The sequence below is a fragment of the Cornus florida genome, unplaced genomic scaffold, assembly GCF_030987335.1.
Source record: "Cornus florida cultivar Cherokee Brave unplaced genomic scaffold, ASM3098733v1 CherokeeBrave_3.0.0_Hap2_Chr03, whole genome shotgun sequence".
Classification (NCBI taxonomy): domain Eukaryota; kingdom Viridiplantae; phylum Streptophyta; class Magnoliopsida; order Cornales; family Cornaceae; genus Cornus; species Cornus florida.
The window spans coordinates 34,295,081-34,313,337 of record NW_026775573.1 but is presented as its reverse complement, the minus strand read 5'-3'; the positions used below and the strand labels follow the sequence as shown (position 1 = coordinate 34,313,337).

Sequence of the window (18,257 nt, the reverse complement as noted above, 5' to 3'; positions counted from 1 at the left end):
GAGCAAGATCAGATGTTTAAGTTTCCGTAAAAACATATATGTGAACATCAACTAAAAAAATAAGATTAATCAGATCTTATATGATGATGGTAAAGGTGATGGTGTTAGTAGATGAAGATCTTGACACTTTACATCAAATTAAAGAATATTAATTTTTTTATTATAAAAAATTTCCCTCATATGTAATTAAAAAATTAATAATTTTTAAAATAATAATTTTTTATTAACTGTAAATTAGATCCTAAAACTATAGTTAAACGTGTTGTAGCAATTGTACACTATTATATATAAATGATCTATATGAACAAAAAACATGGGTACAAAAGTGGCATTAATCATTAGTGTTGGAAAAGAAAATGTGAAAAGAATTGTTGAAAATGAAAAAAAGAGAAAAAAAAACACAGAGGCATCAAAAGTTGACGATAGTCTTTACACTATTCCAGTCAAGTCAAGTTGTTCAACACTGTTCCAGTCAAGTCAAGTTTTGCGAAATGGTCACTTTTTCTACTGCATGTGAGAGGAAGAAATTGCCTGCAAGTTTCGCGAGTTTATTAGATAATGCCATTTAGAATTAACGGATTGATCTTCAACGTAAAATCAAAGTTTGTGGATCCCACCGATGCTTCTTTCGTTCCTTTTCCCTCACACTTTCCCTTCTCTCTCGCTCCACCTTTTTTATTCTCTCTCTCTTTTTATCGGTCACCTCAACAAATTTAACCTTTTCGTGGAGTGATCAATTATAGGTAACCCTTTTATAATTGAACACCCATTGCTCAATATTTCATTCATCAATTTTTATTTTACTTATTCGATTTCTGTTTAATTTCTTCGTGTAATTGTATGCATTCATAAAAAAAGTTGAAACTTTCATGTTAATGCGTTCGGTATATCTGTTTCTCTGTTAATTCAAGTATCTAATTTATTCTAATGCTAGTAAGAATAATGATGCATAATTTTAAAAATTAGTATGGAATGTAAATAAGTAATCATATGATTTAATCTGAAAATATATATAGAGATGTAATAAAGACACGAAGGTCAAGAAAAACCAAAATGATTTTGGTTAATTTGTGACATCATGCCACGTGTCACAAATTGTCCGATTCGTCAAAGTCCACTCAGGTTATTCCCACTTACAAGGACGCTTGGATCCCACTTCCGCTTCTCCTTTTCTTCCCTTTTATCATTGAACACTTCCCCTTCTTTCTCGCTCCACTTTTTTATTCTATCCCCCTTCTTCATCAGTGACCAGAACAAATTCAAATTTTAAGTGGAGTGATCAATCCATTTCTTGGGGTATTTTGCTAATTACAGGTAACCCTTTACAATTGAACATCCATTGCTCTACATGTCAAGTTTATTTTCTATGTTCATTAATCAATTTTTATTTTATTCTATTATGCTGTATGTTTTGTTTCTGTTTCATCTGTTGTTGTAAGTGTGTGCATCCATGAAAAAAGCTGAAACTACATGTAGATCTGTAGCCTGAATAAAGCTTTCGTTCTTGATGTTTGACCCATATTGATGTCTTAGTATTTCTGTCTCTCTCTGTGTCAAATCAAGTATCCGATTTCTTCTAAAAGTTCAAATAAGTATGGAATGTAAATGTAAGATTAAAATTGAATGTATAAATTTAGTAAAGTTGAATATATATATATATATATATATATATATATATATATATATATATGGAGATGTAATAAAGACCAAAGGTCAAGAAATAGCAAAAGAATTTTTATTACCTCTCCTCAATTCTTTAATAGGTGGGAAGATGGAAGATGATGTTGGTTAAGTTGAAGTGTGCTTATGGTGTTATGTCATCAACTCAAGTCTATAAAGTTGAAAGGAAATATTTTAGCTAAGCTTGGGAGCACCAAATAGGAGCCAATTCGGTGCTCCCTGTTGGGCACGGGAAGTTCTGATACCAATTTTCTGACACCAATCTTCTTGTGCGGAGGCGACCCAAACAAATATATACACAATGATGGCAAATCCTAATAACAGAAAGATATGAATAAAGATGAAAAAAACACACCATAAGACAAGATTTATACGTGGTTCACCCTCACAAATAGGGTTACATCTATGGGCAATGATGATCTGTATCACTATATAGAAGAAAATTACAAATTGAAGAACGTTTTGGTTCTTCTAGACAATAATCCCTCTTCTTACAAAACGTCACCCACCAAACGAAGAAAAGCTCACCAAACTCTCTCAAGAAAAATCCCCAATAATTATATGGTTTATGTAAATTAGAAAATCCATCAAAAGACAAACTTCAAATATCTCTCTTGAAGATTGCACACAAAAAGGATTTTCTTCACACAAAAAACTAATATAACTTAGTATGACTCTATTTCCCTTGATCAGAATTGTAGGTATGAAAGAAAAATTTTGTAATAAAAGACTCTTATTACAAATGACATTGAATTTCTGAATATTCTTTTCTATTTGTAGAAAGTACTTCATTTCTTGGTGTCAAAATAGGATATGTGGTATAAAAATGGAGGATTTATTCTCTTTTTTTTCCAAAAAATGATTTGGAGATTGTGTAATGCTTGGATCACTCTGGGATCACCGTGGGATCTCTCAAGATCTACATCTTTTGCTGCATAACACGCTTTATACAAAACAATTCATTCCTTATCAATTACTTTCCTGAAAGTTTGCTTATTGCCTTATCAAACCCTTAGCTTGAGCATTAAGCCGTCCACACGGTCATACAATTGACGACCACAATTGTATCATTCAACCAATGAAATTCTGCCAAAATCCCAACACTCTCAAATACAATAGTTATTACTAGTCATGTTTTAGGGGAGAGAATGTTTGTCATTTAAGAAATGAAAAGTTTATAAAATGACAAAACTAACACGAGTTCATGTAGTTTTATTGAAGTTTTAATTAACCTTAGAAAGAGCAATGGTGAAATGGGATTCATATAGCATACGACAAATAATTGAGATTAAATTTGGTTAATTACAATTGACTTGACTGGAATATTGTGAGAATTACATGGGTTATGTTAAAGTTTAGTGGACTTGTACTTAAAACAAATACTGCACAATGAGAATTCAAACCAATTTTAGAAAAAAAAAACCTGGTGTAATTAGTTAAATTAAAATTGTGGCGCGTTTGAGCCTTTATTATTTGTTTGGATATCCAACCACTTTTAAAATTTTTTGAAAGGTAGCTCAATTAGATACTATTTGATTTAGAGACCCTGTATCTAGTTTTTCTGTAAATATAAAACTTCATAAGATAATTTGCTTCATTTCCTTCTACTTTATTGATTAGACTGTATCATTAAGGTTAGAGATGCTATATGTTTTCTAAGTACTTCCATCCTCTATGTGTTGTTTATTGTTGGTCATTCCCAGCGTTTCACACATGCATTTCCTGTCTTTTAATCCCGATAAAAGAATATAATAATTTGAAAGAATCACATGTATTTCCTTACACTTGTTTTAATGTATTAGTACAAGCATATAGCCTTAAACTTGTTTTTAATGTACTAGACTAATAGTATAAGCATATAGCCTTAAACTTGTTTTTATGCTTATTTGTTTCGTTGTCCTTTTTCAGGTAAATTATATATTTTTATTTTTTGGTGTTTGATAAAGATTTAGGTTAAAGTTGAGGTAGAAGCCTAGCCCGGCTAATAAAATAACTTGTCAAAAATTGATAGGTAAGTTATTTTTGTTAACTTTTAGTATTTTTTTTTCTTCGTAAATATTTTATGACAACCAAATATTAGAAAATAAAAAATATATTTTTTGAAAAATATTTTACATCTAAACAAAGGGGCTTTTATAGTTTATGTACTACAGTAATAGTATAAGCATATAGTCTTAAACTTGTTTTTAGGCTCATTTGTTTCATCAATTTTGGAAATTACATAATCTCTTAAAACCATAAACCTGAAGAACAAATACAATAATCCATTTTTAGGTAAATTATATATTTTTATTTTTATTTTTTGGTGTTTGGTAAAGATCTTGGTTGAAGTTGAAATTGAGGCCTAGTCCGGTGAATAAAATAATTTGTCAAAAATTAATCGATAAGTTATTTTTGTTAACTTTTAGTTATTTTTTTAAAATTTCTTTGGAGCTATATACTAGTAAAATTTTGATGTTATTTCGCATATATTTTCGTTCTGTCTAGACTAATACCACACCCCCACAGTATGCATAAAAAAATTGTTGCGAAATATCATATCACATTATCCTTCTTAACTTCATGGTCTTAAAATAATAATAATAATAATAATAATAATAATAATAATAATAATACCTTAACCTAATTGACTCTGTTCACATTTTCTTTTCAATTCTTCATTTTGCTAGGGTCAAGAACTGTCCCACCGGGAATAACATATTATCAATATTTGGTTGCCCACTTGTAGGAAAGCTTTCCCTGTGGATCCCACCAATGGCTCTTTCCTTTCTTCTCCACTCCTTTTTACTCTGTATCATTTTGTTCGGGTCAAGAACTATCTTATTTACAGGTTGGCGGATAAGCATATTGTAATCTAAGTTACATGAAGTGGGAGCGTAAGAGCGGCAAAATTATATAATAAATATTGAAAATTTGAGCGAGAGCGCGTGCAGAGCGTGAGAGCACTCCGAACGTGAGAGCGACACGTGTTGAGAAGAACTGTATGACTTAGATTGTAATTGTATCATGCTTTTCACAATTGTCCCACCGGGAATAGCATATTATCAATGTTTGGTTGCCCAGTTGCTGGGAAGCTTTCCCTGTGGATCCCACCAATAGTTCTTTCCTTTCCTTTCCTTTCCTTTCCCCTACTTTTATAATTTGACATTTTCCCTTCTCTTTCTCACTACTCCTTTTTTGCTTCTCTCTTCATCATTCATGATTGAGCATAATAAATTCAGTCTTTTGTTGATATTTAGCAGAGTAGTGTTCATATATATGTATTTTTTATAAAAGAAATCCAGCCCCATAGTAAGCATAAAAAATCCTAGCCCTAAGAAGATATCACATCACATTACCCTTCTTAAGTTCATGGTCTTACAAAAAATATATATATATTATATATATGTACCTTAACATAAAATTACACGGTAATTTACATGGTTTTGTGATTTTCCGTGAATAAACAAATAACTCTCTCCATGGTCCAAATTATAAAAAAGAAAATTAAAAAAAGAAAAGAAAAAATTCGTAGTATAAATAGTTATTCATAGAACATTTGACGGGGCATAGATAATGAAAATTTTAATACAAAATTTAGATTTTATACAACTCCGTTCACATTTTCTTTTCAACTCGTCATTTTGTTAAGGTCAAAATATAGGGTAACAATTTATATCCAAACCCATTAAACAGCCCAAACTTGTCCACTAAAATTAAATTTTTTGGATAATCAATTTAAATGAATGTGTAATTAATGGATAAAAAATGGGTTCTCATTATATTCATGGGTAAATAATGAGTAAATATTGGGTACCCATCTCAACTCGCTCAAACAAAACTATATTTTCTCTCCTCCATTTCTCTCTATTTCTCATTTTTTTTTTTCCTGTGTTTTCTCTTCTCTTCCCCCTTTTTTTCTCTCTGTTTTCTCTCTTCTCCCCCTTTTTTTTTTTTTTGAGAAAGGTTTTTTTAACTCTTTTGTTTGCTCTCTCAAAAATTTTAAAGAGAGAAATTAATTTCATCTCTTTCTTTTTATTTTTTGTTTTTTTTTTTTTTTTGAAAATTAATTTCATTGGCCGACATAGTTATTGTTAAATTGATCTCTCTCACAAATTTGGCACTGCTTTAGTTTTTGGAAAAAAAAAATTTTTGGCGAATTTTTTTTTAGTATTATTAAATTTTGTCACTTTCTAAAATATAGAATTATTGCAAATATTGTTTATAGATCCTGCCATTGCTCGGAGATCCTGTCATTGTAATTGGGTTGGAAGTCAATTATATAGGAAGATGGTGTGATTCTTATTTATTGTTATTAATTATGATTTTATATAGAAAAAATAAAATTGGCCTCTCTGAATTTTTATCTCTTTCCTTTCTCTTTCTGTTTTCTCTCTCCTCTCTGTTTTTTCTCTTTTCTTTTCCTGGGTTGTGGTACCGCACTCTATCGCAATGTTACCTCAACTTCTATATTTCTTTTTTTTGCACTACAAACCTCAATTTCTATTTTATTGGGTAAAAAATATTGAAATTAAAACCATGTTTGTACCGGTTAAAATTCCTTTTTCTATATATATATATATATATTATTAATTATACTAGCAGAGTAATAAGTTGTATTTGACTTAAAAAAAAAAAAAAATGATAACACCAGAGATTAGAAAATTAATATAAAACTGTTACAAGAACAATTTTTTTATTTTTTGGTATTCAAGAATTAAAAATATTTGACAATTTGTTTATAAAAAAATTTGGGTAATTGGGTTGGGTGTGAGTTCGGCTCAACCCATTTGACACCCAACCCATTTTTAACCCACCATAATGGGTTGATAATGAACTAATGACCCATTATTGTCCCGCCCATTCACGACCGGCCCAAACCCACCAAATTACTACCCCTATCAAAATTACTGTCACATGGAGAATAGCATATATTAACAAAGCAGCATATAGATTCTGCATTTTCAGAACTGTCCCAACGGGAATAGCATATTATCAATGTTTGTTTGGCAGGGAAGCTTCCTCTGTGGATCCCACCAATGGTTATTTCCTTCCTTTCCTTTCCTCCCCTTTTATCATTTGACACTTCGCATTCTCTCTGGCACTCCTTTTTTCGCTTCTCTCCTCTCTCTTCATAGTGAGCAGAACAAATTCAATCTTTTAGTGGAGTGGTCAATCCAGTTCTTGGGGGGTTTTGCTAATTACAGGTAACCTTTACAATTGAAAACCCTTTGTTCAATATTTCAAGTTTATTACATGGATCATTAATCAATTTTTATTTTGTATGTTCTGTTTGTGTTTAATTTGTTACTGTAAGTGTTTGCATTCATGAAAAAAGCTGAAACTACATATAGATGTGTAACCTGAATAAAACTAGGCACTAGGTTTGGTTTCTTTGTTATTGATGTCTTGGTATATCTGTCTCTCTTTGTCAAATCAACCATCCAATTTGTTCTACAAGTTTAAGCTAGTAGGAATTAACCATGCATAAATTTATAATAAGCTTGGAATGTAAGTAAGTATGATTAAAACTAATATATAAGTTTGGATTAATAAAGATCGAAGGTCAATAAATGCCAAAAGAATTTTTGTTACCTAGGCTCAATTCTTTAATTGGAGGAAAGATTGAAAATGATGTTGTTTAAGTCGAAGAGTGCTTATATATAAAGTTGAAAGGAAATTCTTTAGCTAAATTTGTGTTTCTATTTAACCCTTGCCTCATGTATAATTCATTAGAGCATCTCCCTTTTTAGCATTTTCCTCGTGTACTTCGGTTCATATATAGGATTTAATTGACTTTGCCTATTTGATTACGTAATATTGTTGATTTAATTTTTTTGACCTTACCCAAATACTGGTTGTCTGTACAGATTGCATATATCCCTTGTTCATTGATCTCTTAGAGCCTTGTTCAGTGGCCGCTATGGGAGCCCGAGAAGCGTCCTCAACTCGATGTTCTTATCACGTGTTCTTGAGTTTTAGAGGCGAAGATACTCGGAATACCTTTACTGATCACCTTTATGCAGCTCTACTCCATGCAGGAATACGCACATTTAGAGATGATGAGGGAATAGAGAGAGGACGGAATATCAACTTAGAACTAAAGAAGGCAATCCAAGAGTCGAGAATTTCAATAATTGTTTTCTCAAAAGACTATGCATCGTCAAGATGGTGTCTTGATGAGCTTTTGAATATCCTTGAGCGCAAGAAGACTGTTGGTCATATGATTCTGCCCGTCTTCTATCATGTGGATCCATCCCATGTAAGAAAGCAGACAGGGAGTTTTGCACACGCATTTGCTATATACGAAGAACAATTTAAGGTAGAGACAGAAGAAAAAAAAGAGGCGGGGTTGGACAAGATAAATAGGTGGAAGGCAGCTCTGAGAGAAGTTGCAGATCTGGCAGGGATGGTTATAATAGATGGGTAATTTCCTTTAAGTGTTAGTAGTGTTGATTGAATACTTTCAATTTATTCATGCCAATAGATGCTAATTTTACTCACTATCAGCATTATTTCTTAATGGTAAAGGCTTAAACTATTTGAAATGTATTGAAACATTATTAGTACCATCTATATACCATTTATCAAAATGTTTTATGAATTTATATATATACTTTTAGCCAAATTATCGATAAATATGAAAGTTTGGCACCATCCAAAACTGATATATAAATGGGATGTTATATTACTGTCCTATTTACGATTTCTGGTATAGTGGTTTGACTGGTTTCCAAATATTGGATGTTGAGTCTATAAACTTATTTATGAGACTGCTTAGATTTTACTAAGAATCTGAATTTATCGATGTTCTGGAACACTGATAGAGATTTGATGATAAGAAATATGAAGATTTCTCTTCAAACGGTTTGAAATAGGAAAAAGAAAAGATGGACAGAGCATGAAAGGGCTAAAATGACTAAATGAATGACAACTCGAGGTGTGCGAAGGTTACAAGTATAATACAAATTATAAACATATATGGAATTAAGATACAAAGAAAGTAACTTTGAGAATAAATTCAGCAGTCACAAAAATTCTGGAAATAAGTGATGAAGCCAAAAGAATGGAAATAGGATTGTGGACAACATGAATCCCTTTTCATGAACTCTCTTATCTGACTTGGAGCTTGAATTTTGTGAACATGCTCTCTTTTTTTTTCATATATCTTTAGCATAACCTATGAAATTATGTCAATTTGAGATTTTCATAATACTAGGCAGTCTATGTTTGTATACGAGTAGTAATGGCCAAAATTGAACACCACTTAATTTGTATTATTTTATTTTTATTATCATCATTTGTTGTTTCATTTTAACAAATGATGTTTTCAATATGCTTTATCCATTTTCATTGCATTTTGTAGGCAGGAGGCAAGTTTTATTCAAAAAATTGTGAAAGAGATTGGGAACAAATTGAATCGCACGGTTTTGAGTGTTTGTCCATACCCAGTTGGAATAGATTCTCGTGTAGAAGACATTAATTCGTGGATTCAAGATGGATCGACGGATGTTGGCATAGTGACAATATGTGGAATTGGTGGAATTGGGAAGACAACAATCGCCAAAACTGTCTACAACTTAAACTTTGACAGATTTGAAGGTAGCAGCTTCCTCGCAAATATTAGAGAAATATCAGAACAATCCAATGGTTTGGTTAGTTTACAAAAACAACTTCTTTCAGATATTCAAAAGGGGAGAAAAGAAAAAATTAGCAGTGTTGACGAAGGAATCATTAAGATTAGACATGCTATTTGCTGTAAAAGAGTTTTAGTTGTTCTTGATGATGTGGATCAATCAGACCAATTAAATGCAGTACTCGCCATGCGAGATTGGTTTTATCCAGGAAGCAAAATTATCATAACAACTAGACATGAGCAATTGCTGAAGGAACGTGAACTCTATAAGATGCACAAAGTTAAGGAATTAAATGATGGTGAATCATTTCAGCTCTTCTGTTGGCATGCCTTTGGACAAGGCCATCCCATTGAAGTTTACATGGAGATGTCAAAAATGGTCATACAGTACTGCAGAGGGCTTCCTTTAGCTCTTCAAGTGCTAGGTTCTTCCCTATCTGGCAGACCTGTAGATGTGTGGGAAAGCACATTAAAGAAATTGGAAGCTATTCCTGACAGTCAGATCCTAAAGAAAATAAAAATAAGCTTTGATTCTTTACAAGATGACCATGACAGAAATTTATTCCTTGATATTGCTTGTTTCTTTGTTAGAAAGGATAAAGAATTCACAATTACAATTCTAGATGGGTGTGGTTTCTATACAAAAGTTGGGATTCAAAATCTCGTCGATAGATGTCTCATAACTATTGATGACAATAACAAGCTGACAATGCATCAATTGCTTCGGGACATGGGGAGAGAAATCATCCGCCAAGAATCACCCAAGGAACTTGGGAAACGCAGCAGATTGTGGCATCACAAGGATGCCTTTAGTGTATTAAATGAAAAAACTGTAAGAAATATGTTTCTCATGATGTCTATTTGTATTCTTTTTAGTTGGTATGCTTACTTTTCATGTCCTCTTATCAGGGAACAGATTCCATTGAGGGCCTCATCCTCAACTTCAATGCATCTAAAGAAGATAGGTCCACCGAGGAATTCTTTGGTTTAGATAATGCAAAAAGGCACTATTCAGAAGACTTTCTTGACAAATCAGCATTATTATTGGAGAACAATTCATTGAAGCGGCGTCGTCTAGGGTTCTTCTCTTGGCTTCCCATAAATTCTGCCTCAACAAGATCGCATTCCACATCAGATGAAGTAGATTTACAAACTGATGCATTTTCAAGGATGCACAGATTAAGACTACTCCAGCTGAATAATACAAGGCTCACAGGAGACTACGAAGAATTCCCTAGGAAGTTAAGATGGTTGTGTTGGCGTGGGTTCCCTTTGGAATCTATTCCCAGTGGCTTTCCTCTGGAGAGTCTTGTTGCCCTTGACATGCGCAATAGTAGCTTGAAACATGTTTGGAATGGAAACAAGGTCTCAAACTAACTTTTTCTTCCTTTTATTTTCATTGGTGATTAATATAAATATTCATATAAATGAGTTTCCAAATGGGCCGTTGCGTGGTGCATTCATAAAATGCTTGGGTTGTCAAGTGTGTTATACTAATATTTTCCACTTTTTTAAACAGTTGCTCAGATCGTTGAAAATCCTCAATCTCAGTCATTCCTATGGTCTTACCAATACGCCTGACTTCTCACAAGCCCCCAATCTTGAAAGGTTGATTCTTAAAAATTGCATAAATTTGATTGAGATTCATGGATCAATTGGGGATTTAGGGAGACTAGTTCTGTTGAATCTAGAAGGTTGCAAAAATCTTCGGAAGCTTCCATCGAAAATTGGCGGGCTAAAATGTCTTGAAGTACTCATTCTATCTCGTTGTTTAAAGCTCAAGAAGTTGCCAGAAGAGCTGGGCAAGATGGAGTGTTTGAAAATGCTCCTTGCAGACGGAGTTGGCATAAATCAATCATCCTCCATGACTACTGGGTTAAGATCATGGCCGTCACATTTCCGGGAATGTCTATTTGGACCAAGAAGAAGACCAGAATCGATCAGCTTTTCATTGTGTTCTTTACCACGCTCATTATCAGTCTTGAGTCTTGCTGGCTGCAACCTATCAGATGATGCTATTCCAAAGGATCTTGGCTGCCTATCCCTGTTGCAGAAGTTGAATCTAAGTGGAAATCTAATCTGTAGCATACCAGAGAGCATCAAGGGTCTCACTATGCTCAAAAGTCTTTATCTATACGACTGCCCAAAACTCCAGTTACTTCCAGAGCTTCCAATGAGTTTAAGGACGTTGATTTTACAGGAGTGCAGGTCATTGGAAATGATAACAAATCTTCCAAACCTGTTGAATTCACTGATGTTGTTTACAGATGGTTGTGACAAACTAAGTGAGGTTCAGGGGTTGTTCAAGTTGGAACCCATTGGAAACTTTGATGAAGTGATGATTAGCAATTTGGGTTTGACCAACTTGGAATTCCTGAGAAATATTGAAGTTTCTTTGTTCAACCCTATGACGAAAACTAACAGAAAAGTTCCTCTACAGGTGAGTTTTCTCTCTCTCTCTCTCTCTCTCTCTTACACACACACACTCATATTTGTAAGAGTTAAAAATTGTGGTTTACATGGTGTAGGGACTGCATGAATTGGGTATATTTAGCACTTTTCTCCCTGGTAATGAAGTTCCAGGCTGGTTCAGCATTAAGAGCAAGGAATCTTCAATATGTTTTAAGGTGCCTTCAAATCCTAATTTCAAGATCCAAGGCTTGAATGTATGTGTTGTTTATGCACAAACTGGTAGTTGGATGGATTCTGGTTGGCCTAACTTCTGCATGATTGAAGTGAGTAATAGGACAAGGGATCTGAGGTGTATATATTGCCCAGCATTCATGGGCGTTCCAGATGAAGGGAACGAGATGGTATGGTTAAGCCATTGGAGTTTTGTGAATCAATTAGTGGAAGCTGGTGATGAATTGAATGTTTCGTTGTTTTTCGTTGGGCGATCAAATTGGGGTTTTAAGCTAAAGGAGTTTGGGATCCATGTTGTGTTTGAGGAAGAAGAGAAGGGTACCTACCCTTCTTGTCAAAATGTTGATTTGTCAGTGTATCAGGTGAGGACACGTGCCTACTTCCTCTGCCATCATCGTTTTCTCTGGCCAAGCACAAAAGCTTACCTCGGTTCTTGTCTCCACTACCTCCAATCAACGCGCCTAATTCTGCCATCATGGTTTTTTCGATGCAAGAGGAGTAGACTCGTAACATTAGATAACTGATAAAGCAAAAATAAACGGGATTGTTAAATAGACTCGTAACATTAGTAGTAGTAGTAGTGCTTTTAAATTCAATAACCTACTAATTTATAGATATATATATATAATTCAATAACCAACTTTTAACGTGCTTCTACATTTTGTGAAAATGTATAATCTCCGCTGGCTGTTTCTTTATAAAACGGAAAAAGTAAACTAATTAAAAAATCAACAAATTTTTATACAAAATTATGAAGAAATTACCTGAAGTTGAAAAATATCCCAAACTATTTAATATCGCTAAATCAGGACAACCTTTCATTTTTCTGTTAACGGAGCGAGAAAATAATGGAAATGCGTTAATACAAAAAAAAATAAAAAATAAAAATAAATAAAAAAGGGTGCAAGAGAAGACAATAAGTAGTGTAATAGGTGCAAATTAAATTTGGATAATTATACTTACATTCACGGTAGACAGGGACAAAAGTGACAATTACAACATTTTTCTGTCATGGAAATTCAACTCGGGGCACATAACCTCGTTTAACCTCCTATCACAATTCTTTATTTTGTTAGGGGTGTGAGAAAGAATAAATAGAATCGGGTTTAAGAGTTAAAAGAAAAATGCGTTATTAAGATAAAATAAATGAATATAAATATAGATTTAGATAGATAAAAAAATAATAATAATAAAATTGAATGCCAATCGGCCACAAAAGTGGCATTAATCATTAGTTTTGGAAAGAAAAAAATTGTGAAAAAAAAAAGAAAAATGAGAGAAAAAGAAATTTTAGAAACGGAAACCTCCCCAGCCATAAATATTTTTAACTTTATCCTTTTATTTATTTTTATTTCTTAAAACTCCATAACTCGAATGAAAAAACAAAGTCAAGTCAAGTTCAGAAAACAACACAATCTCTTTCTTAAGATTGTCTTATCCATCTCTTATACTTTCTCTTCCATTCAATTTTTTTTTTTTTTTCCTACCTAACAGAGCATAAAGCGAGCCTGCTTTAAAAAATAATAATTCAAAGAAGAAATTGATAAGCACATGAAAGTAAGAACAAAGAGATGATGAAGAGGGAAAGAAACTCACAATCCAGGGTGAATTCTGTGCAAAATGAAGAAGCAACTTATTGCCATGAAAATTATATCTTTAGTTGATTTTTCAAAACAAGGGAGTGTTAGATACCAATGGGCTGCAAGTCCTAGAAAATACTTAATTTTGTGATTTATCTTTAATAAACAGATAACACTCACTGTTCCAAATTACAAAAATAAAAGGGAAAAAAGACAGAGAAAAAAAAACAAAGAGAGAGAAAAAAAAAATGAAGTAGCCAAAGCTATGAAATGTTCACAAAAGAACATGACAACTTTGAATTCACAAAATTGAAGAAAAATTGCAAGTCAATCTGAAATATTATTAATGAAAAGTTAAATTTTGCTCTTAAAATATATGCATATTTATAATAAAGAAAACCCTAATATTGTAAAGAAACTAAAACAATCCTCTAAGAAAAAATAAGTCCAAAAATAAATTCTTTCTAAAAAATCTCAAAATATAGAATAAGAAACCCAATGAGTAAAAAATTTAAAACAATCCGACATGATTTAGGTCATGAAAAAAATTCGAAATAATTAACAAGCCTTTTATAAGACAAGAAAAGACTTTCACAGCCTTAAGTGAAGATTTTCAGTAAAAAATTAATATGGCCCACTAACTAGTTTTGGTCAATGAGTTCCAAACAAAAATAAATAAATAAAAAAATTACTCCATTATGATTAGAAAAACGAACTCATCCAACTGATAATGAAAATTTAATACAAAACTCAGATGATATGGTTTCAATCTTCTATTTTATTGTATAATGGCCAACACAGCTCTATCCTTTTGGTAAAGTACGTCCAAAGACTTGAAATTTTCTGTCAACCCACTTTCTCTTGAATTTGATTAGGCCCATTTTGATGACCATTACTCAAATAGTGATAATGGGCCAGTTGGCACCATGACTTCTGATTGGGCGACTCTGAAGGTGTGACTCTGAATATAATATAGTGCTTAAATCATAAAATTTCGTTATTTTTAATTTTTAATTATAAAATCTTAATCTATTTTTAAAAATCGTTATTATACATTGTTTGAATATCTGAATTTAATTGAATCGTAAAATAACAAATTTAATCTTATTATTTAATATTAAATTAAAATTAAAAAGTATTATTTTTTAAATTACAAAAATAACTTTTTTTATTTTATGTTCTTCTTCCTTGCCGCCAACCTCGCCGCCGGCGTGGAGTCACCCAACTGAATAGAAAATGTATTGTTGCACAAGGAAGCGACCTGGAACCATGAATTGACCACCTTGAACCATGAATCAACCACTTGAACCATGAATTGACCCAAAACGGGTCTCCGGCAGCAACGACAGCGATCTGGATTCTCCATGGACAGGGACCATCCCCGTCCTTCTCTCAAGCCTTAGGTCGCTGTTTGCGACTCAAGATTTCCACCAAAGTGACACACAACTACCAGGAAAAGTGACCGAATTGAACTCAATTGTGCGTTGTGCTCTACGGTGTAGCCCAAGGTTTGGGTTTGAGACTCCAGATCATGTTGGTGGGCGTTTAGCCTCGGCGGGGCTGAAGAAGGATGCGGTGGGTTAGATTCCGGTGGCGGTGTATAATTTGCCTTGGAGAATTTGGTGAAGGAGAGAAGGTCAGAGTCCTGCCCAAATGCAATCACAGTTTTCATGTAAAGTGCATAAACACATGGTTAGTGTCACACTCATCATGTCCAACATGTAGGCAATTGTTGTTTGAACATCCGTCGAGTTCTAATACAGAGGTGGGTGTCAATGGTTATTGCAAACACAGTACTAAAAAAGTGAGAGGGGATTTTTATAATTTAAAAAATAATAATTTTTAATTTTTAATTTAATATTAAATAATAAAATTAAATTTATCATTTCACTGATAACCTTAACAGTGTTTGGGGTTTTAGAAACAGGTTGTGTCTTATGATAAAAGTCTTGTAATATAAGTAATATATAATACAAAAAAAATAGTTGAGATGTTTATGGGCATAAAAACAAGAACCATTTGAGTCATGTGGATCCCACGAATGGGTATTTCCTTCCCTTTTATCATTCCACACTTTCCCTTCTTTCTCACTCTTCTTTTTTGCTCTTTCCTCTCTCTTGATTCAGTGAGCATAACAAATTCAATCTTTCAGTGGAGCGATCAATCCATTTCTTGGGGGATTTTGCTAATTACAGGTAACATTTTACAATTGAACACTCATGTTGCCTAATATTTCAAGTTTATTACATGGATCATTAATCAATTTTATTTTGTTGTTGTATGTGAAACAAGCCACTGGGTTTGGTTTTTTTATCTTTCTGTCAGATCAAGTATCGCCGTCGATGGCAATGATATTGAAAAGAAGACAAAACTAACTAACCTTAGAAAGAGCCAAATGGTAAAATAAGATTCTTGTGTAGCCACTTTGAAGCATTTTGTGAAAGCCACTTTGAAGTTATAATTGAGATGAAATTTTGTTGAGTTGAGTTGTGCTAAAACCTTTGTGAAGCCACTTTGAAGCATTTTGTGTCTTGATATTTGGTTACGTGTGTTTCCATTTAACCCTTGACTCAGGTTTAATTTCTCTCCTTAAGCATTTTCCTTATGTACTTTGGATTGTATATGGGATTTAATTTACTTTACTTTTTTATTTATTTATTGACATCTTACACAAAAACTGCAGATTGCATATTTATCTGTTGTTCATTGATCTCTTACAGTGTTGTCCAATGGCTGCTATAGGAGCCATAGAAGCCTCACCAACTGCATGTTCTTATCACGTGTTCTTGAGTTTTAGAGGTGAAGACACCCAGAATATCTTCACTGATCACGTTTACACAGCGCTACAATGTGCAAGAATACGCACGTGTAGGGATGATGAAGGACTATAGAGAGGTCAGAATATCGATTTAGAACTAAATAAGGCAATCCAAGAGTCGATGATTTCAATAATTATCTTCTCAAAAGACTGTGCATCTTCAAGATGATAAGCTTCTGAATATCCTTGAGCACAAGAAGACTGTTGGTCATATGATTCTGCCCGTCTTCTATCACGTGGATCCATCAAATGTAAGAGAGCAGACAGGGAGTTTTGCAAATGCATTTACTACACACGAACAGCGAGTTAAGGCAGAGAAAGTAGAAATAAAAGGAGTGGTTGGACAAGATAAAGAGATGGAAGGCAGCTCTTAGAGAAGTAGCAGATTTGGCAGGGATGGTTTTAATAGATGGGTAATTTCCTTGAAGAGTTAATAGTATTGATTGAATACTTCCAAATTATTTATGCCATTAGATGCTAATAGTACCCATTATCCACATGATTTCTTAATGCTAATGTTTTAAACTAGTCGAATTTATATTGAAACACTATAAATATAATCTATATATTATTTATTATTATTATTTTTTTAATTCACACACAATATAAATACTTTTAGTCAAAGTACCTATAAATTAGAAAGTTTGACACCATCCAAAAATTGATAGAATAGTTAAAGTAGATGCAGAAGACTTGATATATAATGTGATGTTTTATTACTGTCTTATTTCAGAGTTTATGGTATAGTGGTGTCCAAATACTGTATGTTGAGTCTAGAAACTTATTATATGAGATTTCTTACATTATTAAGAATTTGACTTTATTGAATGTACTTCACCATTGATATAGAGATTTGATCATTAGAAGATTTCTATTTAGAAGGAAAGAAAAAGGAGGAAAAACAAAAGATGGATCGAACATGAAAGGGTAAAACGAACAACATGTTCAATCTTTTTTATTTTCAACTCAAGGATTATGAAGGTCATAATATGTATAAAACAAATTATAAACATATCTGGAATCAAAATAAAAAGAAGAAAAGCTGGATATGAGTTAAAAGTGCTTCAGTATCTTAAACTTTAAGGTGTATAAAATTATATAAAAGCAATCTGAAAGAATAAAGATTCTAAATTTTTTTGGAAATAAGTAGATGAGGCCTAAAGACCGGAAATATCATTGAAATTCTGAACAACATGGCTCTTTTCATAAACTTGCTTATTTGACTTAGAATCTGAATTTTGTGAATGTTCTTGTATTTTCTTATTTTCTTTCTGTCAGATATCTTTAACATTGTATAATCTATGTAATTCTGTCGATTCGAGATTGTCATAATATTCAACAGTCTATATTATTGTATATGAATCGTAATGGCCAAAATTGAACCCCATGTAATTTGTTATATATATATATAATCATCATTTGTTGTTTAATTTAACGGAAGTTGTTTTAAGTGTACTTATCCATTGTCCTTTCAATTTGTAGGAAAGAATCAAGTTTTATTCAAAATATTGTTAAAGAGATTAGCAACAAAATGAATCGCATGGTGTTGATAATCGTGCCACACTAGCTGTCCAAGTGGCGCTACCTCTGAAAATAAGCACACCTGGCCAGTACTTATCTGGCGTGCTCCTGAAATGACCAAGTACCCTCGCGCTACCGCCCCGCACTCCCTCGCGCTCGCTCGCGCTACCATCTCGCGCTAGCTCGCTCGCGCTACCACCTCGCGCTCCTTCGCGCTAGCACCTCGCTTACGCTAGCGCCCCGCACTCGCTCACGCTAGCTCCCTCGCGCTCACTCGCTCGCGCTAGCGCCTCACACTCGCTCACGCTTGCTCGTTCACGCTAGCGCCCCGCACTCGCTCGCGCTAGCGCCTCGCACTCGCTCTCACTAGCACCTTGCACTCGCTTGTGCTAAAACTCAC

General features: G+C 33.2%; 1 protein-coding gene across 4 annotated transcripts; it reads left to right on the top strand.

Moving 5' to 3' along the window:
- The first annotated feature begins 1,192 nt into the window (after nucleotides 1–1,192).
- On the top strand, nucleotides 1,193–13,309 carry LOC132300223 (disease resistance protein RPV1-like). 4 transcript variants are annotated; one of them, XM_059797229.1, is made up of 7 exons: nucleotides 1,208–1,314; nucleotides 7,530–8,085; nucleotides 9,026–10,127; nucleotides 10,205–10,660; nucleotides 10,815–11,735; nucleotides 11,824–11,922; nucleotides 12,042–12,242. In XM_059797229.1, exons 2-7 carry the CDS (start codon nucleotides 7,583–7,585, stop codon nucleotides 12,093–12,095), a joined length of 3,135 nt encoding a protein of 1,044 aa, XP_059653212.1. In that variant the 5' UTR covers nucleotides 1,208–1,314; nucleotides 7,530–7,582; the 3' UTR covers nucleotides 12,096–12,242. The 4 variants fall into 4 exon arrangements, with proteins under 4 accessions (XP_059653211.1, XP_059653212.1, XP_059653208.1 ...); XM_059797225.1 differs by adding an exon at nucleotides 4,409–6,866 and having other exon boundaries at nucleotides 1,241–1,314; nucleotides 11,824–13,309; XM_059797227.1 differs by adding an exon at nucleotides 6,798–6,866 and having other exon boundaries at nucleotides 1,264–1,314; nucleotides 11,824–13,309.
- The last annotated feature ends 4,948 nt before the right edge of the window (nucleotides 13,310–18,257 follow it).